This window comes from Oncorhynchus mykiss, chromosome 23, assembly GCF_013265735.2.
Source record: "Oncorhynchus mykiss isolate Arlee chromosome 23, USDA_OmykA_1.1, whole genome shotgun sequence".
Lineage (NCBI taxonomy): Eukaryota > Metazoa > Chordata > Actinopteri > Salmoniformes > Salmonidae > Oncorhynchus > Oncorhynchus mykiss.
In genome coordinates this window covers 18,469,580-18,496,855 of record NC_048587.1, presented here as the reverse complement: position 1 = coordinate 18,496,855, position 27,276 = coordinate 18,469,580, and the positions used below count along the sequence as shown (strand labels likewise).

Sequence of the window (27,276 nt, the reverse complement as noted above, 5' to 3'; positions counted from 1 at the left end):
TCAGGAAATACAGTACATCACCCATCACTAAACACATCTAATTATCATAAATTTGGCTAAAAGTACAGCTTGTTTTTCATGGGATTGCAATGGATATTACCTGTCTGTTTTACCCTTGGACAGCTGAGTTGTCAACCTAGACCTTGTAGATTTGACATAAATCGGTGTCATACACTACAGACTTACAGTATAAACTGTAAGCAAGCGAGACACACCCTCGAAACCCATTTGGTGTATCTTCGATGAATCTCAATCTTCTCCCCTTGGCCCTGGGATGTAACAAGGTCTGTATGATGCAGTTTTTACCCTTTCAATGTACTGTGTGGTCTGAATTCACCTGACCCAATCTATACGGAAATAAGGGGTTTAAGTATAGTTTTATGGGCCATATCGTCCTCCTCAGTTAAACCCTCCGACTCTAAACCACATGTAACCGATGCAACTCAAACGGGTGAAAGTAGATTTAATTTCTTACCAGTACGGGGGGGGGACACTTTTTTTAAAAAATACTACAAAAATGACAGTGTAGCCTACTCTGCTGACACTGACAAACAGATCAATAAAAACAATGTTGTCTGGTTGATATAATTGGCCTACGAAAAGGGCAGACACAAATACAATATGATGTCCATCTAACCTGGAGGAGGAGATTATTGTCCAAAAACAAACAAAAGTGGCACTGACCCGATGATAAAGACGGTGGATATACAATCATTCCGGGGATTTTGGCTGATGTTCTCCACTGGTGCCAATAAGATGGGCTACTGTTCGCTCAATTAAGTTAAGAATTTTGATCATTTAAAGACAGATTGGAGTCTTGTCATCTCTTTATGAAAAACATTTATTTTATAAGTAATTTCACCTTTATTTAACTAGGCAAGTCAGTTAATAACTTCTTAGGGATAGGGGGCAGTATTCGGAAGTTCGGATGACTGACATGCCCAAAGTTAATTGCCTGTTACTCAGGCCCAGAGCATATAATTGGTAGTTTTGGAAAGAAAACTCCAAAGTATCCAAAACTGTTAAAATAATGTCTGTGAGTATAACAGAACTGATATGGCAGGCGAAAACCCAAGGAAAATCCATCCAGAATTTTACATATTTTTTTTAAAGGTTAAATAACGGTGTAATAGCCTATAGTTTTTTGGGCATGTTGTATGCTCACGTTTTACCGGTACGACCTACCCCCACTATTTATTTTGCCGTACGGACCATACCCCCTGACTCAAAACCACATGTAACTCTCAGCAAGGGCCTCTCTCACTACCATTAGTACATGATGCCATGCTGTAGGAAATCTTGGCGTCCACTCGGCCTGATGCCAGCCCCTTAACCCCCCCACCCTGCATATCCCTTTGAGTTACAGTAGCAGACTGTAAGATTGAGGTCCTGAACAGTCGTAGGCTGCCGACTCAGTCTGATAAAGTGTCTCTTATGTTATCCCTGGTCTTACAGGCCTCGGCATTCCACCCCCCCCCCCCCCCCCCACTCCAGGCCTGTGGTATGAGAGCCAACGGCTGGCGCTGCTGACAGGCAAGGCTGTTTTTAGCAGGCCGCAGAAGGTCAGTGCCACTGGGGGAAATTGTGAGGGCTATAGATACCAGAAGTGCCCCCCCCCCGCCCTTTAATCCTCCTTCTCTACTTCCATGGACCCACTGCAGGGGTCCGGGGACCGGGTTGGGATTTAGAGCCTGGGGTTCCCTGTAACTCAGCTTATTTTAGCTGCCCATTGGTGTCAGCAGTGGGTTAATGTCTCCAGTAGCCTATTATGTTCTTATTCTCATGGTATTTTATTGATGTCACTGAGAGGTGATCTGGACTGTTAACCTTTTGCATGAGCAGTCAGGCATTCCCAGGGCAGACTCTAGGACTGCTGTGTTCAATATGGGGTGTCAGATTATTTTCGCGCTTGTTAGCAGAAACTACCGTAAAACGTATATTTTAAACGTTGAGTCTGAAACGGTTGCCTGTCCCTTTTTCGTGTGCAACAGCACACATTTCAGTAAATAAACGGCTGTTTCAAATAGATGCCGGGTCTGAATGAATTGTTTATGAAGTTACCATGAATTACCCTGAATTATTTACGAGGTTTCATCTTTGATTTGTTACATAAAATCATTCAGTAATTCATCAAAAAAATTATGTAAATCACAAGTTATCACCGGTAAGCTGCCAACAGCTGAGAACTGCTAGCTAATTGTCAAGCACAAAAACGGTGTGAGTACAGACCCCTAGATCGGGAGATTGCCCTCTAGTGGCAAAAGTTAGAACTGACAAATGCACAGTTAATAAAGGGGAGAATAATTATTCTGTCAAGGAATTATTCGATGATTTTTTACATTTTTATAGAGTCATACTAAGACAAAGTAAATGTGACAGTGTGTAAATTAAGAAAAGTAAAGAAATGTATTAAAATGTTGAAAGTGAATGCTGAAATTAAACAATTAACTATTCAAATGAGCAAAAGTTGCTTTAAGGAATGTCTGATGTCTGGCTCTAATAGAAGCCTGTCTCTAATAAGCACCTGTTGTTTTCTAGGATTTAAGCAAATAAACACCCGGGCTATTAATTGAAGTTTCTAACCCATAGGGTTTCTTCAAGTATGTGGCTTTTGAAATTACACATAAACACTTCCTCTGTGTAAATTCGGTGTAGACCCTATTTTCCACTGAACGAAGACCATTCTAGCAAGAGACCTTCTGGATGTTGGTAGTTAGACACCTAAATAAATTCTACTGGAAACGGTAGGTGCGTTTTTAAAAAGAGCTTCCCAAACCTGTTGTTAATGTATGTAAACGTATTGGGAAACTTCAGAATGATCTTGTGAAAAAGCATTTTGAATGTAAAAAGTATTTTGTTGGGGATAATATGGATGAATCAAATCAGAAGTTCTGTACACAGATGTAGGATCTTAATTTGAGCCCGTTTGTTACAGAGGAAAATAATCCTGCAGCAACGGGAAATGTGAATTATTATGTGGATTATAATTAATGGACGTTTTTGTAGGGGTTGAGACATTTTTCATAAGGGAAAATCAAGTTTTAAATGTACTGCATTGCAGGGAAGTTCTCCTCAAATTAAGATCCTACATCTGTAGAAAGTGTCATGAAAGTGTCATACTGAAAGGAGGACCAACACTTGTATCACAGCCTCGCTGGCCTGCTGCGGACAAGATGGAATCTCTTCATCAGATCATGGTTTGATGAAGATTTTGTTCATCATGAGTTTGTCCCATGATCTGATGAAGAGATTCCATCTTGTCCGCAGCAGGCCAGCAAGGCTGTGATACAAGTGTTGGGCCTCCTTTCAGTCTACAGTATATATTACTCTTGGCTGGCAGTCACTCTTTCTTTAGTTGGCTACTGTATTTCTTACTCTCTTTCTGCTGCAGCTCCTCTAATTCTGACTTTCTCTCTCTTCCTCTCGCTCCCTCTTTTTCTTTATCACAGGCTCTCTCTCTCTCTGTGCCCCACTTTTCCCTGTGGTTTTTGCCAGGCCCGTAGAACGGGCCCCTTTGTGTGGTGTGAGTGCACAGGAGATTTGAGCTGGCATATCAGCCAGCCATTCACCCAGACATCAATAGACCAGAGTCAGGGTGGAGGGTTAATATAGGTTTTGTGAGCCAGTTGGTAATCCACTCCTCACCCTCAATGCCCTTTTGTTTTTTCCTGGTGCCCATCCATTTCCTGCTATTTGCTTTGTGGGTCCAGTGAAAAACAAACGTTTCAATGAACTTGGATTTTGTAGTTAGACTGGGCTTATTTAGTCAGCAGGGGGAAATGCTACTCATGATTGATGGAGAGAGTGTCTTATTGTAGTCCACAATGAAGTAAATAAAACAAATCGGAGCAATCCTTGTTGCATGTTTTACTCCACTGACTCCAGTAGCAATGTAATCACTGTGTTGCTATCTCATTTCTTGTGTGCCATTATTAGGGGAGGGGGGGGGGCTCAACCCCCATCAAAGTTGCCCATCCCGACTCTATGCCAATTGTAATAGAGTTGACTTGACGAAATCCCTTAGGGTCCACAGTCAAAATGCATGTGGCGTCTAATGTCTCCTCATTGTTTCACCCGAGCTAAAGTGGTTTTGACAAATAGAGAATAATGGGTTTGAAAGCGGTCATGGCAGAAATAGGTTTGGAACAGCTGAGGCTTGTGAATGTTACCAGGCCACCTCAGGTGAACCTCTAGCCAGGGAGAGCGCCTAATCTACAGCTAAGGTCTGAGGCGAGAGGTCAAAAGTGGCCCTGGGCCCTTCCTGTGAAGCAAGGCGGCTGATCTGAGTCATCACCCACGCAGCTGGCCCCAACGGCGGTGGCAGTGACATCATCGCCACGGCAACCTTTGCTTATACTGTATGTCAAGACACTCTGCAACAGCCCCATCTGCCAATTAGAGCTGGCATTTGTGGAGGAAGGGCCATCGCCAATGCCAGGCCCCGCCAGCCAGAGAGAACATGGGGAGGGAGAGAGAGAGACTCGGTGCAGCTGTCTTTTACAGAAGACCTGGCCAACACAAGCCACACCCTCGACCCCTCGAGCACAAAATATCAACACTTCAATTTTATTTATGTTTGATATAAAGTACTTTGTTACTTTGCCTTACTCCAATTTGGTTTATTTCTGACTTTCTTGATTTTAACTCTCCATGTAAGTCATTGAGAACATATTTTAGCCAGTGTTTTCCTGATGAATGGCCAGTGCTTACCTAATCTAACCTCAGTCTCAAGGGGTACCCACAGAAAGTTCATGTGTTGTGCTGGTAGAACTTGAGTAGTCTCATTAACAGTGTGGGCGGAGAGCCCAGCTATAGGACCCAGCCAGGCCCCGTCTCCAGTGGGAGATCTTACACCCTTCCAATGACTCAGACAGCCCGGGTCACAATGGACCAAAATAAGTGTCAGGGAGGGTGTCAGTTTGCTTTGATCCTGCTCATTTCTCCCTTGCGCTCTCTCTCTCCCTCGCTCTCTCTCTCCCTCGCGCTCTCTCTCCCTCGCTCTCTCTCTCCCTCGCGCTCTCTCTCCCTCGCGCTCTCTCTCCCTCGCGCTCTCTCTCCCTCGCGCTCTCTCTCCCTCGCGCTCTCTCTCCCTCGCGCTCTCTCTCCCTCGCGCTCTCTCTCCCTCGCGCTCTCTCTCCCTCGCTCTCTCTCTCCCTTGCGCTCTCTCTCTCCCTCGCTTTCTGTGTGTGTGTGTGTGTGTGTGTGTGTGTGTGTGTGTGTGTGTCTAAGAGACCCTAAGAGACAGTTGTGGGATTTATTCCCTCAGACTAATGTCCGCACAGGCACTGAATACTGTTTGATTTATCACAAAACATTTTGAGGGGTTTGATCAGAAAAACACTTTGAAAGGAAACTATTGTAGTTGCACTAAAACACTGAGGCGTTTTAGTCTCTGTTTCTAATTATTATTTTAATCATGGCCTTTTATATAGCAAAGGGTAAATTAAATTAATAAGCCCCTGACAATCATCCTGGATCCTGTCATTAATGATTACTGCTATCATTATTTCCCCTTCAATATTAATGTGACAAGCCACATGGACACAATGTCTAGGAGCTCCAGTCATACACTATGAATAGCCCAGGAAAAACTCTTAAACACACTGTGTTATAAACCACCCTGATTCAGCAGTGGTGTTTGGCAGTAGAATAGAAAGTCAGTTTTACTAAATGGATTTTGATTTTGCGAGTCAATTAATGTGACATGAATGGCTATTGAAAGCCTTTGAAGGGGCCTTTAGAATGTTGTTGTATCAGTGACACATCTGTCCAACACACTGTACACCAGGAATGTCATTATTACTTCCGTTCGCACACAGAAGATTGTCATCGGTTCCTGTCTCAATGGTCAGTTTCCTTTGCGATACTCAGGACTCCCCGCTAAATACAGAAGCAGGGCCATGAATCGGAAGCTGATGGGCAACCTGGTGCAAGATGCCAGACACCAGATACCACTGTATGAAAGGAGTTGATATTATGTAACACTGCTGTCTGGGCCATACACAGACCACTAACCTCCTTTTATCTTCATAGTGGCAGAGAAGCAGTGGATTAGGAGGAAGGGAGAGGAAACAAGGAAGGGGGAGGGAGGGAGGGAGAGGAAACAAGGAAGGGGGAGAGGGAAGGAACAGGGAGGGGGAGGGAAAAGGGAGGGGAGGGGGAGGGAACAGGGAGGAGGAGAGAGGGAGGGAACAGGGAGGAGGAGAGAGGGAGGAGGAGAGAGGGAGGGAACTGGGAGGGGGAGAGAGGGAGAGAACAGTGAGGGGGAGAGAGAGGGAACAAGCGAGGAGGGAACAGCGAGGGGGAGAGAGGGGACAGGGGGAGGGAACAGGGAGGGGGAGAGAGAGAGGGAACGGGGAGGTAACAGGGGGAAGAGATGTGAGATACATGAGGAAGCAGATTTGGCCGATAACATCAATGTAGACAATTTAAAATCCAGATAATCTTTTTCAATAAAACAGTTTGTTGCAGTTCCATTTCAATGTGACAGTGAATTCATTTCTTTCATGCACAAAGCTGAGAAGCGGATTAAGTTATGATATTTCACTCTTGTTAAGTACAGAAGAAGGATATGCTAGAGAAAGTTTAAACAAAAGGAAAACGTTTGTAAAAAGCAACAAAGTTAGTAAGCTTAAACATTTTCTTATCAAGAGGGATTATTTCCTTAAAAGAGAAGCAACTTGCAATATCAAATCTAAACTTCTGTCGCTTTTGCCAAAGTTTTGTTGTTAATTTCTTGGGTGCTGCAGTGCCCCGAGCTGCCTAATCTCTTGTCCAGCACTGGTTGGTTCCAGTACCTTGTTGGTGTGTTTTAAATGAATTAGCTCTTAACACTGGTCTCAGCAGCTAGTGGCCGGCTCTCCATCTCTGTCAGAACAGTTCTTTGTCAATGACTTGATTGAGTTGAACGGGCAATCTGCAGTTTGAGAAACAACAAACAGCTTGAGGGAGATGGGGTTAGAGAAATGTAACCTCTCTCAAATTCATAGACAAAGCTATGGATGCAAGGACTGACGATCGAAAATGACATTTTTAGCCATGCTTTGACGCTACACAGCGTTTCTTTTTAACAATCACAAAAAACAAGCTTATATGTCGGGTTCTGATGAGGGTACGGCAGTTGTACTGAGCTCATGAGGCATTTCTAAGTCATTTATTTAGGAATCAATGGCTATACACGGAGTATATGAAACATTAGGAGCATCGTTCTAATATTTAGTCGCATCCCCCCCTTTTGCCCTCAGAACAGCCTCAGTTTGTCGGGGCACAGACTCTACATTGTGTTGAAAGCGTTCCACAGGGATGCTGGCCCGTGTTGACGCCAATGTTTCCTACAGTTGTATCAAGTTGGCTGGCTGTGTCCTTTGGGTGGTGGACCATTCTTGATACACACGGGAAAGTGTTGCGCGTGAAAAACCCAGCAGCGTTGCAGTTCTCGACACAAACCGGTGCGCCTGGCTCCTACTACCATACCCCGTTCAAAGGCACTTAAATCTTGCCCATTCACCCTCTGAATGGCACACATGTCTCAATTGTCTCAAAGGCTTAAAAATCCTTTATCCTGTCTCCTCTTTATCTACACTGATTGAAGTGGATTTAACATGTGACATCAATAAGGGATCATAACTTTCACCTGGTCAGTCTATGTCATGGAAAGAGCAGAGTGTTCTTAATGTTTTGTACACTCAGTGTATATCATTCATTTAAGTCCATAAATGGTTGTACATGTAGCAATCACAGATGCTAAACCGTTTAATGCTAAACTTTGCTTAGCTTTTGAAATCTTCAGTGTCTTGCACTTCTCTGTGAAGTCAGTTCCCATTCATCTCATTCTAATTATCACTTAGGCCTAAATTAATGAAGGGTGTCTCTGTCTACAGCCGACTCACTCTCTTCACTTATGGTGCGTGTTAACTGAAGATGATGTGGGCGATGATACTACGGAAAGCCATTCATTTTCAGTGGAGGAGAAGCGAAGTGGGCAGGGGACTGTTGGGTGTAGTGTATTTGAGGTTTCAAAGTGGAAATTACAGACTTGATTTTCCCTTACAAAAAATGTATCACCCCATTAATTCTAATCCACATTATAATTAGCATTTCCTGTTGCTGCAGGATACATTTTTTTCTGTAGCAAACTGGCTCAAATTAAGATCCTACGTATGTACCTAGCACCAGATCTTCCATTATATTGACAAGATAGTCGAGTGATCGCTCTAACAATGGAAATGCATGTCCTCAAAGATGGAAGGCAGGCAGTAGGAGGCGAGATCAGGTGGGACCGGTATAGCCAATGAGAGGGCAGATACAGATGTAGGATCTTAATTTGATCACTCTTTTGTTGCTGAGAATTTTCCGGCTCACTAGGAAATGCAAATTGTGGTGTATTAAAAGTAAAAAGGCTTCTAAAGTTTGTAATTTATGATTAAAGTGCATGCTATTGTTGAGATGTCATTACGTGGCGTATGCTATTGTACCTGTAGACTTAGTCATTGTGCTAATGCTAGTTAGCATTGGTTCGTGAAACTACCTTCAACGTCCTTCATACTGCATGTCGATATTGAAAAATGGTATCCCTAAATTCATTTTCCTAGCCACCGTGCTTCTACATCTGCATTGCTTGCTGTTTGGGGTTTTAGGCTGGGTTTCTGTATAGTACTTTGTGACATCGGCTGATGTAAAAAGGGCTTAATAAATACATTTGATTGATTGATTTGACTCTGGGCAAGTAGTAAATGACCAGAATCTCGCAGAATCCCTTTATTAACAGTAATAATGAATAAGCCACCCTGACTTTCAATATCCTCTCGGGATTTAATGTAGTCGGTTCGATTTTCTTTATTTTATGAACTCTCTCTCTTTCTCTTTCCTCTCTTCCTGAATCGCAGAAATGATTGAGGAAAGATGAAAATGGAGTAAATAAGAAATGCCATGCAGTTTGAACAGGAAGCAACTTATTACTATATACTACCCTTGGGAGTAAAAGACTGAGCTAAGGGTTTTTAGCATGGGGGATATTTTGGGTGACGGAGACTTGAATCGTCTCACGCATATTGGTGACTACTGATGAACGGATCGTCCACTTTCAGTCTTCCACACCTATAACATACTGTGCTACAATTGAGAAAATGACAGAATGTTCCTGGTGGTAGGTTATATATTTTCTCATGTTTCATGAGCTGAAATAAAAGATCACAGAAATGTTCCAAACGCACAAAAAGCTTATTTCTCTCCCTGTTAGGGAGCATTTGTCCTTTGCCAAGATATGCCACACCTGTCAGGTGGTTGGATTATCAAGAAGCTGATTAAACACTCTAAAATGTGCAGTTTTGCCACACATCACAATGCCACAGATGTCTCAAGTTTTGAGGGAGAGAATTTTAATGTTTGTTTATCTACCATAAGCCGCCTCCAACGTCGTTTTAGAGAATTTGGCAGTGCGTCCAACCGGCCATTATAACCGCAGACCACGTGTAACCACACTAGCCCAGGACCTCCACATCTGGCTTCTTCACCTGCATGATTGTCTGAGACCAGCCCCCCGGACAGCTGATGAAAATGTGGTTTTGTACAGCTGAATCATTTCTGCACAAGCTCATGGGCAGGCATAAGCTACGGACAACAAACACAATTGCATTTTATCAATGCATTTTTTTGAATGCACAGCGATACCATGACGAAATCCTGAGACCCATTGTCGTGCCATTCTTCTGCCGCCATCACCTCATGTTTCAGCATGATAATGCACAGCCCCATGTCGCAAGGATCTGTCTACAATTCCTGGAATCTGAACATGTCCCAGTTCTTCCATGGCCTGCATACTCACCAGACATGTCACCCATTGAGCATGTTTGGGATGCTCTGGGTCGACGTGTACAACAGCATGTTCCAGTTCCCGACAATATCCAGCAACTTCGCACAGTCATTGAAGAGGAGTGGGACAACATTCCACATTCAACAGCCTGATCAATTCTATGTGGAAGAGATGTGTCGTGCTGCATGAGTCAAGTGGTGGTCACATCAGATACTGACTGGTTTTCTGATCCAAGCCCCTACCTTTTTTAAGGTATCTGTGACCAACAGAGGCGTATCTGCATTCCCAATCATGTGAAGTCCATAGATTAGGACCTAATGAATTTATTTCATCTGACTGATTTTCTTATATGACCTGTACAATCTTTGAAATTGTTGCAGATTGCGTTTATATTTTTGTTCTGTGTAAATTGTTGCCAGTAACACAGTTAGTCATTAACCCTCTAGATAACATGTAAACAGCCAAACCAGCTCTGCTAGGGCGAGTAAAATGTTCAGAGTGAAGTGTTCTCTCATTTGTGTCTGGAAGAAGCTAGCCAACTTTAGCCAGTTAGCTTGGGTGCTTGACTGCCGTCGTGAAGTCAGAACTCTCAGATCAACCCTACTCCTCGTCAGTGTGCGCTCTGAATGCTACAAGAGCGAAATGCTCTTAATTTACAAACGGGCAATCTGACAACGCTCTGAGCGCACTTTGACACACTGGGGGCAATTTACGAAATTTGATGTTGACCATTGAGTGTCCATTTTTGAAGGGAATTATGATTGTTGACCATTGTGTGTGTGTGTGTGTGCTGACCATCCACAGATCACCCCTGGGAGCAAGGCACAGCAGGGCAACCTGGTCCAGGGTGACATCATCGTGGCCATCGACGGCGTCAGCACTGAGGGCATGACCCACCTGGAGGCCCAGAACAAGATCAAGTGTGCCAGCTTTAACCTGGCCCTGACCATGCAGAAGTACGTACTACACACACGCACAAGCGCACACGCGTGCGCACACACACAGAATAAAGAGTCTCTCTGTGCCCCTCTCCACCTTTCTGTGAGGGCCAACTCTGTAATAGTGGTCTAATTGAAGATTAGACAGATTAGGTGTCATTTTTAGAAAGGAACAAGGGACAGTGACGGAGTGGGCTGCCTCTTATCCCTGCCTGGATGGACAGACCTGGAGCCGATTTTAGAGGTAGAGATGTGGCTTCACTGTCATCTGAGGACTGAGGAGCGAGGGAATGGATGGAGGGAGGGAACATAAATGATGATATTTTCACACCTGTCCTGGCTAAAACTAGAGAACCAAAGATAGCTTTCGTATACTTTTATCTCAGGACAAGCATAAATACTATGTCACTTTTCTTGCTCTGTTGACACGGTATTTTGTCCATACAAATAACCAGAAGTGCACTCAGTGAATGTTTATCAATGTTACTATATGAAAAGCTAATCGGTGTAACAATATTATAAGCAAGCAGCATATGTCTCTGGACCATGATTGAATTTATTAGTTTGGAATAAATGCTTATGTACTGACCCATATCTCACGACCAAACCTAAGGCAAGACAAACCACGAACGCTAATCTGTCTGCAAATTCTGTGTGTTTACTCTGTCACACACAAACAGGAAAGTTAGAGCAGTTGACAGCTCTCGTCGTCCTTCACATTGGCTCATGTCGTATTCTCATTCATTTGAATCTGCTTTGCTGCAAGGCATGACTCCTGCTGAATCATCCCCAGCCATTGATCTACAGCAAACACAGGGGATGCCTTCAATTACTCACACACGCACGCCTTCACACACAATCTCGACTCCCAAGGTTTCAGAGACTAGATAAAGTGATCATGGGGAAAAAAGCATCTCAATAGTTAATGTGTGATATGAACGCTTCATATATCAAACCTTTTAGCAAATGATTAAATACAGCTTGGAAAATTCCAGAAAATAATGTCATGGATTTAGAAGCTTCTGATAGGCTAATTGACATCATTTGAGACAATTGAAGGTGTACCTGTGGATGTATTTCAAGGCCTACCTTCAAACTCAGTGCCTCTTTGCTTGACATCATGGGAAAATCAAAAGAAATCAGCCAAGGCCTCAGAAAAATAATTGTAGACCTCCACAGGTCTGGTTCATTCTTGGGAGCAATTTCCAAACGCCTGAAGGGACCACGTTCATCTGTACAAACAATAGTATGCAAGTATAAACACCATGGAGCCGTCATACCGCTCAGGAAGGAGACGCGTTCTGTCTCCTAGAGATCAATGTACTTTGGTGCAAAAAGTGCAAATCAATCCCAGAACACAGCAAAGGACCTTGTGAAGATGCTGGAGGAAACAGGTACAAAAGTATTTATATCCACAGTAAAACGAGTCCTATATCAACATAACCTGAAAAGCCTCTCAGCATGGAAGAAACCACTGCTCCAAAACCGCCACAAAAAAGCCAGACTACGGTTTGCAACTGCACATGGGGACAAAGATCAGACTTTTTGGAGAAATATCCTCTGTTTCTGATGAAACAAAAATAGAACTGTTTGGCCATAATAACCATTGTTATGTTTGGAGGAAAAAGGGGGAGGCTTGCAAGCCGAAGAACCTCATCCCAACCGTGAAGCACGGGGGTGGCAGCATCATTTTGTGGGGTTGCTTTGCTGCAGGAGGGACTGGTGCACTTTACAAAATAGATGGCATCATGAGGGAAGGAAGATTATGTGCATATATTGAAGCAACATCTCAAGACATCAGTCAGGAAGTTAAAGGTTGGTCACAAATGGCTCTTCCAAATGGACAATGACCCCAAGCATACTTCCAAAGTTGTGGCAAAATTGCTTAAGGACAACAAAGTCAAGGTATTGGAGTGGCCATCACAAAGCCCTGACCTCAATCCTATAGAAAACTTGTGGGCAGAACTGAAAAGGCATGTGCGAGCAAGGAGACCTACAAACCTGACTCAGTTACACCAGCTCTGTCAGGAGGAATGGGCCAAAATTCACCCAATCTATTGTTGGAAGCTTGTGGAAGTCTACCTGACACGTTTGACCCAAGTTAAACAATTTAAAGGCAATGCTACCAAATACTAATTGAGTGTATGTAAACTTCTGACCCACTGGGAATGTGATGAAAGAAATAAAAGCTGAAATAAATCATTACCTCTACTATTATTCTGACATTTCACATTCTTAAAATAAAGTGGTGATCCTAACTGAAGGCAGGGAATTTATGCTAGGATTAAATGTCAGGAATTGTGAAAAACTGAGTTTAAATGTATTTGGCTAAGGTGTATGTAAACTTCCGACTTCAACTGTGTATATATATTTTTTATTTTATTTAGTCAGGGGAAACCCATTTGAGACCAGAATCACATTTTAAAGGTGCCCTGAGCACAGCAATACAAGTGTAGAGAATTATCACCCAAACAAAGATTTAAAAAAAAAAAGTACATTACAAGCTCTTCATTCAATCAAAACAACTGCAGCTCTCGTTCAACACATCTAATACTAGTCTTAAACTGCCCTGGGAGTATCAGGGAAACAAGATGCAATGAGTTCCGCAGGTTATTCCAAGAATGGGGTCCTTAAAACTGAAAGTGGATTTACCTAGATTGGTAAGGACTATTGGAACCTTGAGGGTTAACCATCCCTGTGAACTGGTTTGGTGTCTCATATTTCCTATTTCAACAGTGAAGTGAGGTAGGTTGGAGGCTTTTTCGGGGAGCTTTGTCAGCAAAACGGGAGGTGATCTACGGGACTTTAGTGAGACCAGCCGACTTTTCTGATACAGGAGGCAGTAATGAGAATTAAACCTGTCACCTATGATAAAGCTAAGTGTGCTATGGTAGACTGCATCCAAACGTTTCAGTGCTGTCTGCTGCGGTTTGATAAATGGTGTCACCATAGTTGATTATACAATCTGCCTCCTGCTGTTTAGAGAGAGTCCAGATCTATTTCTAAAAAGAAATCCACTTTAAATCTTAGCTTTTTAACTAGCTCTTCTCTTTAAAAGTTAGATGTTTATCAATCCAAACACCCAGATATTTATAGGCAGGAACCCGCTCGATAAGAGAACCATCCAATGAGTAAATATTTGAATGAATTGGAGAACAACCTCTAAGTTTTGCCTGCATTAAAGTACCAATTTTTAAATCAACGAGGGCTTTCTGTAATGCAACAAAATCAGATTGCAGCTCTAACATAGCTCGGTCAACAGTCGGTGCAATGGCATACATAACTGTATCGTCTACATACAGATGACTATTAGAGGATTTAATAGATAGAACAATATTATTGATATAAATAGTAAAGAGAACAGGTCTCAAAACCGACCCCTGCCGAACACCTTTGGTAATATTGAGGAAATTAGACTTGACACAGTTATTATGCCCTGTCTGTCAGATAGATAGTTCTTAAACCGTTTGCAACCCTCCGGATCCAAGCCAATTTCAAACAGTCTTTGAATGAGTAGGGAATGGTCAATGGCGTCGGAGGCCATTGAAAGGTTTATAAATAAGGCAGCACAATGATTTTTATGATCGAGACAATTTGACACAATCTAAAACAAGCATAGTGGTTGATAAAACCAAACTTGTTCCCATTTTAGAATATAGTGAGTTCTTAGTTGGGAGTTGGTCAAGGATTCTAATATCTTGACTAGGCAAGATAACTTGGAGATTGGGCTGTTGTTACCTAAGTCAGGATCTCCACCCTTATGTAGGGTGAGAACATGTGCCGCTTTCCAGATCTCAGGGATAACATCAGTAGAAATGATCAAGTCAAAAATCCAGGTCAAAGATTCGACAATGAGTGGGGCAGAGAGCTGTAGTAAGAAGGGGTCAAGTGAATCAGTCCTTGTGGATTTTCTTTTTACATTGATCTTTAAATATATCCTAGACAAAAAAAAATGGTTGAAATGAAAATAACCAAGATTGTGTAACTGGAAGTACATCATTCTCTACAATCTGTTTTGAGTTACATAAACTCCCTGTAGAGAAATGTTAGGAATTCTCTAACTATTCTTAAAAAAAAAAAATTAGGCTAGCTGAGGCAAAATGGTTATTAAAATCACCACACATGTCCATTGCGTCTATTATGGGACCAGAGGCTGTCATAACCTGCAGTGGCAATGAGGGGGTGGAGTTTTGTTTCAACGATTTGACCATTTTCCAGTTAGATGGATAACCACCACTCTCAGAAGTATGTGGATTTTGCTTTACAAACCAGAGATGGACATTTGTTTCTCTAAGGTCTGAAGGATTGCCAATCAGACATATAATCAGTCAGTCTAACTTAGCCCGGGCTAATATTTATTTCCCATAATTTCTCAGACAATGCGGGTGTGAACCGAGGATTAGCTCTGTCCTTTACCCTTAGTTTTTTTTATACAGAGCATGCTTATCTGCAATAGCATTAAACAGAGAAGTAAAACAATTAAGGGCCTGATCCGAGTCAGAGACAGATGGCACAGACTCCAAATCTGACAAGAATAACCTAGGCTACTCAGAGATTTGCGTGTGCACCACCGACCAGGTACCTGAAGATGGCGCTGCAGCGGTCTTATGTACTTCTGAACATTTCTGCTGTTTTGTGTGCTTTTCTTTAAGCTGATCCTAACTTTGTTTTGTGCATAATGTGTACATTATAACAAGTCAGAGACACATCAGAATTCGGCATAGACTTGAACCAAGATTCAGTAATAATCCGAAATATGTCCACTTTGGTTTGAGAAGCCAGAGTTACAATAAAAATCATTTTCGAAATCGAACTTCTTGCACTTACATGAGTCAGCCAGGCTGCAGCTGCGGGATTTCAGATCAGACGGAATCTCTAAAACAACCATGCAATGTTAAGGAGATACAGTAGGACTGTACCATTTGCCTCTAACGGGAACGAGAGTTAAAACAAGAGTGAATGAGGGTTACCTGTTGTGGGCCAGGACTGAAATCCCATCACTTTTTTAGTACATTTGCAATGTTAGAACTCAGCATCTTTGCTGATCCAAGTCTCTTTGTTACCAGTTTGTACCGCATTGCATTACTCAGGTCAGTGGCGAAAGCATGTCAGGTCTCACTTCTTAGTCCCTACTGACTTTCTACCTCTCCATTTTGGGAGATTTTGTTTGTTTGTTTGTTCACCTCAGATCCCAGTCATTGCCTGTCAGTTTATGTTCCATTCTGACACTCGGGGTAGCCACAAAAACAAATGGCCTGCACTATGCTTTGTATGTGAAATTTTACTTCAAATGGCATATGCAGTGGACAGGAAAAGAAAAACTAGTGAGTCATTTAAGGGTCACACTCCCAGCCGTCTGTGTACTGTGGCTGGTGTCAGAATCAGGCTGCTCTCAGTAGCAGTTTTTGACACGTTCCTAATATTGAGTTGCACGCCCCCCCCCCCCCCCCCCCCCCCCTTGCCCTCAGAACAGCCTCAGCTGACCCACCCCACCACAACCACCCCAACCTCCCTCCCCTCATCTCCTGTGTGGTTCCACATGCTGTTTTTCATCAGCCGTCTGATTGTTATAAAACGGGGAGTGTAGGCTGGATCGATGACATGCCTGTCCTCCCACTGAGTGATTGATATGAGAGGAGGCCCTCCTGCCGTGCCTTTGCAGAGCTTGTCATTGTCTATATCACCTCTCCTCTTCCTTTCTTCTTTGTTTTCCCAAGAAACACATTTCCTCTTAATTTGTTTTTCTTTTGCCGAACCCCCCCCCCCCCCCCCCCCCCCGCCCCCATTACAGAGACCATGTTTTAAAAAATGGGTTGAAAACAACTCTCACCAGAAGACAGGGAAGAAGACTGCTGGGATAAGAGGGTGTAGTGGATGGAGTTGGATATGACCTCTGCTTGTATAATGTGTGGAGATGTGAGAGTAGTGCAGCGTCTGCGTGCTGTACCCGTGGGGCGTGTGAGCATTGAAGGTGGAGTGGGACCAGAGGACTTACCGAGGGTGGAGAGTGCACCGGAGGAGGGGGGTCCACAGCAGAGCGGAGGCAACCAGAGGCGAGCAGTGGGAGGCGAGTTACAAGTGGATCGGGAATTCAATGAGGCCATTGGGAAGAAGGGCTTACATTTTGTGCACTTAAACGTCCGAAGCCTACTACCGAAGATCGATGAGATACGCCTGTTGGGTTGCAAATCAGAGATGGGTGTCTTATGTTTTACTGAGACATGGTTGGATTCATCTGTTTGTGACTCAGAAATTGAGATAGGTAATTACTCTGTTGTCAGGGAGGATCGGAATCGGAACGGTGGGGGAATATGTGCGTTTGTAAGATCAGACATTGCTTTTAACGTCTCATCGGATTTAAACGCTGATCTGGAGATTGTCTGGCTGGATATCTGCCTTCCCAAAACCAAGCCGATTTTGTTGGGGGTGTGTTCTAGGCCGCCTAAGCAGAATGCATTCTGTGAAGGTCTTGAAATTGTGTTGTCAAACTGTAATGATTCACTGTTTTTTGTTAGGGGATTTCAATACTGATGTCTGGAAAAAGAAAAGCCCAACCCACAATGTATTTATGCACTTTTGTAGATCACTTGCTCTGACCCAAATGATAAAAGATCCCACCAGGATATGTGAAACAGTGCAAAGTACAATTGACACAATATTGGTTTCTGATAAATCTAAAATATCGCAGAGTGGAGTAATAGTCTATGGAATCAGTGGTCATTTTATTCCATTTTGCACAAGGAGGATTTTTAAAGATAGATTTAAGTGTCACAAAACCGTTAGAATCAGAGGACTCAAAAAAATGCTGTGTAGAAAAGTTTAGGGAGGAAGTGGGTAAAATTGACTGGTCACCTGTGCTGGATAGTGTATGGGTAGACAGTGCCTGAGAAGCCTTTAAATGTAGATTCCTTGATATGGTGAATGTGATGGCTCCCATTAGACGGGCCAGGGTAAAGCAGAGATCTAGCCCTTGGTTTAATCATGAGATTTTAGAATCTATCCAAGCAAGGAATAAGGCCTTTAAGAACTCTCAAGAGCAACATGATTTTGTCCTATATAAACGTCACAGAAATGAAGCACAGAGCAGGATGGATGAAGGTAAGAGGGGTTACTTTGCAGAGAAAATAATTGAAAACAAAAATGACCCTAAAAAGCTTTGGAAATCATTTAAGAAACTAGGCTGTAATAGTACTACCAAAAACAAACAAAACAGTATTGGACTGAACATCAAAAGGGAGATGGTATATGAAAATATATATTTTACTTCTGTTGCCAGCAAGCTGGTTAGCAAGCTGCCCACCAGTTCTGGTCTGTATGGAAGCAACCAAGTCAAGAAGTATTATGTAGAGTTAGGGGTTCAGCCAAACTCTTTTTCTTTTACAAAGGTAGCAACGGACCAAAATAGTCAGAATGCTGGCAGAGCTTAAATGCTCCAAAGCCACAGGCCTGGATAATATTCCTGCAAGGTTTCTAATAGATTCTGCTGAGCAAATTGTCCCTTGTATTACCCATATTGTTAATCTCTCTCTTGAACAAGGCATCTTTCCCAGGGACATGAAACAAGCTAAAGTTATACCTCTGTATAAGAAGGGAATAAAGTCTGACCCTGGGAATTATAGGCCTGTATCTATCCTCTGTGTAACATCAAAGATCCTGGAGAGAATTGTACACGAGCAAATGTATGAATATGTTAACAAGCAGGGTCTAATGTATGATTTTCAGTCGGGTTTTAGAAAAACATACTCCACTGATTCATGTCTACTTTACTTGACTGACTTCATCAGGAAAGAGATTGATGAGGGAAATCTGTGTGGAATGGTACTGCTTGACCTACAGAAGGCCTTTGATACAGTTAACCACTGTCTCGTAATCTCCAAACTGGAGGCACTGGGATTATGCAGTATCCCTCTAGGCTGGGTAAAGTCCTATTTATCAGGAAGGGAGCAAGTAGTAGAGGTAAATGGTTCACTGTCTCAGACTAAACAAATGAGTTGTGGCGTTCCGCAGGGGAGCGTGCTTGGGCCTCTGCTGTTTTTATTGTATATTAATGATATGAAAGATGCTTGTTCTTGCAATCTTTTTCTTTATGCGCATGACTCTACACTTCTGGTGTCTCACAAAAGTAAAACTACGTCTGAAATCAGAGTGGAGTTAGGGGGGGGGGGGGGGGTTCTGACTACTAAAACCTCTGTTACCTACTTGGGATGTATCCTTGATGGAAGCTTGGGAGGTGTGAGCATGGCCAATATGGTGCTAGGGAAGGTTAATGCCAGAACTAAGTTTTTGGCTAGAAAGTCCAAGCTGCTTGATAAGGACTCCATGAAAGTGCTAGCTACTGCCCTTATTCCGTACTTCCTGGTTTGGTGGCTTATCTAAACTTATGAAGGGGAAGCTCAAGCTAGCCCAGAATAAGTTGATCAGGGTAGTATTGAAGGTGAGTCCACATACTCACATAGGCAGGAGCTGCTTTCAGGAACTAAACTGGCTGCCTGTTGAGGCTAGGGTGTCCCAGATTAGACTAGGTTTGGTTTACATGAGTATTTATGGTCCTGCGCCCAGATTTCTAAGTGATTACTTTCCTCGTGTTAGGGATGCACACAATCACAGCACCAGATCAGGTGTTGCTGATGTGTGGTTATACAGGTTCGGAGTAATGCTGGGAAAGGTACTTTCTTGTGTACTGGAGCCTCAGAATGGAATGAGTTGCCTCTGCCTATAAAACAACGTCCTCTCTGGGCAGCTTTAAAAATTAAGTAAAAATATGTTTAATCTCTTCTGTACCCATATGAATAACCCCTATAATGTAACTGGAATGATGAGATAGATGTTCTTCTTCTCTGTTTTTGTTTTATTATTTCACTGCCGTACTGTATTCGATCTTGTCTAGCCACCTTGTCTCAAGAGGACCACAATGGAAATAAGTCCCAGACTTTATTGTGTGTTATCCTCAACAATTTTATTCATGGACATGTATGGCTTTTAAGTTTTATGTGTGCTTGTTTTTTTTTTAAATGGTCGAATTAATAAACTAAACTAAAAACCAGTGGTGACGGAGACTAAGAGAAGAGTGAAAAGAGTGCGACGGGGTCTGGAGCCATGCAGTCACAAAGCATCTATAAAAGATGTGCACTAAGTTTCAGAGGAACCAGTAAAAATCCATAAATGTTCTAAAGAAGTATTTTGCATTGTTTCTATTCTTAAAGCATTTTTTCAATGTTTTTTTTCACCAATCATACACTTTTTCACACAAGATTTACAGTATGTTGTGTGTAAAGATTTTTTTTATATATTTTTTTAAGTTGTGCAATGTTTATACGACCCACTTTCAAACAGTCCCATTTTTTACTACTTTCTTGCCAGGATAAGCATGAGCCTCACGTGCTCATGCTGGCACAATTGCAACAAAAAAGTGATATTTCACAGGCAGGGAAATATATACAAATTGTATACAAGTCAAAAGCTAGGACACACCTACTCATTCCAGAGTTTTGTTATTTTTACTATTTTCTACATTGTAGAATAATAGGGAAGACATCAAAACTATGCAATAACACACATGGCATCATGTAGTAACCAAAAAAAAAAATATATATATATATATATATTTTATATTTGAGATTCTTCAAAGTAGCCAACCTTAGCCTTGATGACAGCTTTGCACACTCTTGGCATTCTCTCAACCAGCTTCATGAGGTAGTCACCTGGAATGGAAAAACATGAACAAAGCCTTCAAAAACACCCAAATGCATCCTTTTAGAAACTGCAAGGCTCTCAGTATAGTGATGCAGGCCTTTAGATGTTGTACACATGAAAAAGTCATTCCGAACTTTATCCGCAACGTTATATTCCATTTTGTTGAGACTCAAGCGATACCTCTTCCTCCATTCTTATACATGTAACTGCCAAAATAAAATAAATAATTGAGGAAATGACGGATATAAAGTATATTGAAAGCATGGGGTGCTTCCACACAGGAAGTTCCAGACACTTGTAGAATCTATGCCAAGGCACATTGAAGCTGATATGGCGGCTCGTGGTGTCCCAGCACCCTATTTTATGTTGATGTTTCTTTTATTTTGAGTTATATGTAGCAGCAGGCTACAGCGAAATGGAACAGCTGGATAGGGAAAAGAGCTTGAGTTGCGCAAAAGGGAATATAACATTGCAGATGGAGTTCAGAATGACACAATTTAATGTGTACAACATCTAAAGACCTGCATCACTATACTGAGAACTTTGCAGTTTCTAAAATAATGTTTTTAGGTGTTTTTGGAGTCCTTGTTAATATATTTTCATGGCCCCATACGACACAAAGGAAGGGATTTGCTGTTTGGGATAAGTTTCTCAAAAACATGTGAAATCACCAAAAAAATGGTGTCTGGACCCTTCTATAACATGGCATTTCCATAAAAAAAAATTGAGATTCACTTGTAAAAAATTGTACTTCTCCTTTAACACCACTTTTTTCACATATGTGGAGAATAACACTATTTCACCACCACATGTGGGCTCCTGAGTGGCACAGGGGCACTCCATCACAGCGTCACTACAGACCCTGGTTCGATTCCATGCTGTTTCACAACCGGCCGTGATTGGGAGTCCCATGCGGTGGCGCACAATTGGCGCATGTCGTTAGGGTTTGGCCGGGGTAGGCCGTCATTGTAAATAAGAATTTGTTCTTAACTGACTTGCCTCGTTAAATAAAGGTTAAACATGTGAACTGCAATTCCACATGCTAATGTGAGATTTTCACATGAGTTTTTGCACATTCAATTTTCATGTTAACTTTTTAACATGTGAAATTGCAAATTTTACATGTGCAACTGCAATTCACATGTGAGTTGAAAACATGTTTTTTTTTTAATCACATTTGAAAAGGTGGTGTTAACATGTGAACTCTACATTTTATACATCTGAAAATATGGTTTCACAGGTCAAATTTAAGCTACACATGAGAAACTTTCAAATTTGACATGTTTTGTGTTGTTGTAAGGGCACCATTGAGTGGGTGTAAGGGTGGGCCGATATGGGTCGCCGTCTATTTGAATAAATACATTTTATTTTTCACCTGCGCCAAATACAACAGGTGTAGATTCACTGTAACCGTGAAATGCTTGCTTAGGAGCTCTTCCCAATGATGCAGAGTAAAAAATGTAATACATAAAAACACGACAAATAAAACACACAAGAATTGAGCTATACACAGGGAGTACCACATCAGTGTGCAGGGGTATGAGGTATTTCAGGTACCTATGTACATGTAGTGTAAAGTGGCTAGGCATCACGTAGAGAATAATACGGGTCGAATAAAGAGCAGAGTAGCAGCAGCATATGATGAGTGTAAAAGTGTGTGCGTGTTTGTGTTGTCGTTATGCCTGTAGTGTGTGTGTGTGTGAATGTGGCAGGGTTTTGTGGGATAGTGTCAGTATAGCGTGTGTGTGTGTGTGTGTGTATATATATATATATATATAGTGTGTAAAATGTATTGGGACTGTGGCACATTTTTTGTTGTTTTGTCTCTGTTCTCCAGCACTTTGGATTTGAAATGAGACACATTTATTGTGAATAAGAATAGAATGTTTCTAAATAAGGATGACTAAGAAAGTTACAGACCCAGAAATATCATACCCCCAAGACATGCTTTTTAGAGGTATGATCTTTGTGTCTAACTTTCTCACTCATTATTCACGATTCATGTAGGATTATCCGTAATCATGGTTTCATCCACATTAATGCAGAAGTGTTTGGAGACATTCTATTCTTATTTACAATAAAGTGACTCCAAAATGACACATTATTTACCATTCATTTATATTGGGCACAAATGAATCTGAAACACAAGCTAAACAAACAGAAAATGCATCCAACATGTTTGTAGAGTCACACGCTTGATGTAATCATTGCATTCTAGGAATATGAGAAGAAAATACTCAACTTTTGACTATTTTAATACACATATAAGCGAATATGACCCAATACTTTTGGTCTCCTAAAATGGGGGGACAATGTCCAGTTGTTTCTAAACGGTTCACTCAATATGGTTGAAAATACCCTCAAATTGAAGCTGAGAGTCTGCACTTCATAGTCATTGTGTCATTTCAAAGTGCTTTAGTACAGAGCCAAAACAACATAAATTGTGTCAATGTCCCAATACTTTGGAGCTCACTATATAGTGTTCAGTGTGCACACTGTAGAGTCAGTGCATGATGGGGTGTGTGCAGATAGTCTGGGTAATAATTAATTAACTATTTAGCAGTCTTATGGCTTGAGGGTAGAAGCTGTCTCTGAGCCTGTTGTTCTGAGAGCCGATGCAGCAGAGTGAACAGTATATGGCTTGGTTGGCTGGAGGCTTTGGCAATTCTTTGGGCCTTCCTCTGACACTGCCTGATAGAGGTCCTGGATGGAAGGGATCTCGACCCCAGTGATGTACTGGGTTCTCCGCACCACCCTCTGTAGAGTTTTGCTTCCATACTAAGCGCTGGAGCTGTAGTGGTGCACCTATAGAACTTTTTGAGGATCCCAGGGTCCCGTGCCAAATCTTTTGAAGAGGCACTGTTGTGCCCTCTTCATGACTGTGCGGGTGTGTGTGGAACATGTTAAGTCCTTAGTGATGTGGATGCCAAGGAACTTGAAGCTCTCGACCATCTCCACTACAGCCCCATCGATGTAGATGGGGGCGTGCCCTCCCATTTTCTCCTGGAGTCCACGATCAACACCTTGGTCTAACTGATGTTGAAGGAGAGGTAGTTGTCATGGCACCACATTTCTAAGTCTCTGACCTCTTCCTTGTAAGCTGTCTCATCGCAGTCGGTGATCAGTGTTGATCACTGTTGTGTCGTCAGCAAACTTTATTAGGGTGTTGGAGTTGTGCGAGGCCTCGCAGTTGTGGGTGAATGGAGTACAGGAGGGGACTAAGCACCCACCATTAAGGGCCCCAATGTTGAGGGTCAGCATGTCGGAGGGGTTGTTGCCTACCCTCACCACCTGGGGCCGTCGCGTCAGGATGTCGGGGCTGTATGCGAATTGGAGTGGGTCCAGGGTGTCTGGGATGATGGTGTTGATGTGTGTCAGGACCAACCTTTCAAAGCACTTAATTACAGATGTGAGTGCTACAGGGCGATAGTCATTTAGGCAGGTTAACTTGGAGTTCTTGGGAACAGGGACAATGGTGGTCAGTTTGAAACTCGTTGAGATTACAGACTGGGACCAGGAGAGATTGAACATGTCCGTTAAGACACTTGCCAGCTGGTGTGCGCATGCTTTTTAGAACGCGCCCTGATGTTTTGTCTGGCTCGGCAGCCTTGTAAGTGTTAAAAAACATCTGCATATATAAGCATACATCTTGAGTCTGGTTTTATTAAGAAACTAAAATTTGTTCTCTGCACCTCCAACAAAAATCTGGGTAAATCATTTGAAAGGAATGTGAGTCTTAGTTCACTCTGACTATTTACTCAATTTTCAGAGCACTCTCGCCTGAGTGTGGCAGAGCGCAGAATAACTGATGAGTTTATGAACTCTCAAACACCCTTTGAATATGGCGGTGAAGTGTTCTCTCATTGTGCCTAGAAGTAGCTAGCAAGCTATCCAACGTTAGCCAGTTAGCTTGGGTGCTTGAATGCTGTTGTGAGGTCAGAACGCTCGGATCAACCCTACTCCTCAGCCAGAGCATCCAGTGTGCGCTCTGCACGCGCAGAGAGCAAAACGCTCTGAATTTTCGAAAGGACAGTCTGACAAAGCTCTGAATTTACAACCCCCGAGTGCACTCTGGCATTCCAGAATTAATTTACAAACACACCCTTATTCAGTATATTTAGTTATTGCTTGCATTTCTAAAGCCTACCAACCTTGACAGCAGGCATGCCAGTTAGACCAGCAAGCTATTCTAACTTATTTAATAGCCTGAAATGGATTCTTGGTAGCTAGTTATTTGTATTTATTTGGGATGTCCATCTTCCTGGGGTCCAAACACATTAAGACACTTACATTACACATGAAACCAAATATAAAACAGTACATCATATAACATTATTACACCACTACATATCAACAATACAAAATGTATAATAACACCATACAACAATATTACAATGGGTGTGTAGAGTGTGTGTGCTAGTGTTTGTGTGTATCTCTTCACAGTCCCGCTGTTCCATAAGGTGTATTTCTATCTGTGTTTTAAATCTGATTCTACTTCTTCATCAGCTACCTGATGTGGAATAGAGTTCCATGTAGCCATGGCTCTATGTAGTACTGTGCACCTCCCATAGTCTGTTCTGGACTGTGATGAGACCACTGGTGGCATGTCTTGTAGAGTATGCATGGGTATCCGAGCTATGTGCCAGTAGTTTAAACAGACAGCTCAGTTCATTCAGTTTGTCAACACTTCTTACAAAGACAAGTAGTGATCAAGTCAATCTCTCCTCCAATTTGAGCCTTGAGAGACTGACATGCATATCATTAATGTTAGCTCTCTATGTACATTTAAGGGCCAGCCGTGGTGCCTTGTTCTGACTGAATTAACATTTTCCTGAGTCCCTATTTGTGGCACCTGACCACACGACTGAACAGTAGTCCAGGTGCAACAAAACTAGGGCCAGTAGGATCTTCCTTGTTGATAGTGTTGTTAAGAAGGCAGAGCAGCGCTTCATTATGGACAGACTTCTCCCCATCTTAGCTACTGTTGTATCAAGATGTTTTGACCATAACAGTTTGCAATCCACGGTTACTCCAAGCAGTTTAGTCACCTCAACTTGCTAAATTTCCACATTATTCATTACAATATTTAGTTGATTTAGGGTTTAGTAAATTATTTGTCACCAAATACAATGCTTTTAGTTTTTTAAATATTAAGGACTAACTTATACCTTGCCACCCATTCTGAAACTAACAGCAGCTCTTTTTTAATTGTTGCAGTCATTTCAGTTGCTGTAGTAGCTGATGTGTATATTGTTGAGTCAACCGCATACATAGACACCCTGGCTTTACTTAAAGCCAGTGGCATGTTGTTAGTAAAGATTGAAAAAGGGAAGGGGCCTAGAAAGCTGCCCTGGGGAATTCCTGATTCTACTTGGAGTATGTTGGAGAGGCTTCCATTAAAGAACACCCTCTGTTGTGTTCGACAGGTAACTATTTATCCACAATATAGCTGGGGTTTAAAGCCATAACACATACGTCTTTCCAGAAACAGACTATGATCCATAATGTCAAAAGCCGCAATGAAGTCTGACAAAACAGCCCCCACAATATTTTTTATAATCAATTTCTCTCAGCCAATCATCAGTAATTTGTGTAAGTGCTGTGCTTGTTGAATGTCCATCCCTATAAGCATGCTGAAGTCTGTTGTCAATTTGTTTACTGTAAAATAGCATCGTATCTGGTCAAACACAATTTTTTCCAAAGGTTTACTAAGGGTTCGGTAACAGGCTGATTGGTCGGCTATTTGAGCCAGTAAAGGGGGTTTCACTATTCTTAGGTATCAGAATTACTTTTGCTTCCCTCCAGGCCTGAGGGAAGACACCTTCTAGTAGGCTTACATTGAAAATAGGAGTGGCAATATTTTCCACTATTATTCTGTAATTTTTCATCCAAGTTGTGGCTTGTCATTGTTGATAGACAACAATAATTGTTTCACCTCTTCCACACTTACTTTACGGAATTCAAAATTACAATGCTTGTTTTTCAAAAATTTGGTCGGATATACTTGGATGTGTAGTGTCGGCATTTGTTGCTGGCATGTCATGCTTAAATTTGCTAATCTTTGCAATTCAAAAAATCATTAAAATAGTTGGTAATATCACTGGATTTTGTGATGAATAAGCTGTCTGATTCAATGAATGATGGAGCTGAGTATTTAAGGTGCTTCAAAGTGTTTTACTATCATTCTTTAAATAATTTATATTTGTTTCATAGTGTAGTTTCTAATTCTTTTTATTCAGTATAGTCAAATGATTTCTCAATTTGCAATACGTTTGCCAATCGGTTGTGCTGACAGAGTTATTTGCCATACCTTTTCCCTCAGCCCTCTCAACCATACCATTTTTCAATTCCTCATCAATCCAAGGGGATTAAATTGTTTTTACAATACTTTTCTTAATGGGTGCATGCTTATTAGTAACTGGAATAAGCAATTTCATAAAAGTATAAAGTGCTGTGTCTGGTTGCTCCTCATTACACACCACAGACCAGCAAATATTATTATTTTATATTATTTTTCATCAACATAAGAATTACTACAAAACATATTGTATGACCTCTTTTTTTTATTTACTCTTTAAGATTTAAGATTTAACTTCATGACTCATGTCTTGAGATGTTGCTTCAATATATCCACATAATTTTTTTTCTTCATGATGCCATCTATTTTGTGAAGTGCACCAGCCCCTCCTGCAGCAAAGCACCCCCACAACATGATGCTGCCACCCCCATACTTCACGGTTGGGATGGTGTTCTTCGGCTTGCAAGTCTCCCCCTTTTTCCTCCAAACATAACGATGGTCATTATGGCCAAACAGTTATTTTTTTGTTTCATCAG

General features: G+C 41.9%; 1 protein-coding gene across 1 annotated transcript in view; it reads left to right on the top strand.

Annotated features, from left to right (window-relative positions):
- Positions 1 to 27,276, top strand: part of LOC110503086 (PDZ and LIM domain protein 7) — a 68,412-nt gene that overhangs the window by 6,108 nt on the left and 35,028 nt on the right. Inside the window, exon 2 of the mRNA XM_036960847.1 lies at positions 10,616 to 10,767. Within this exon, the coding sequence (XP_036816742.1) occupies positions 10,616 to 10,767 (152 nt within the window). The remainder of the gene's footprint in view (positions 1 to 10,615; positions 10,768 to 27,276) is intronic.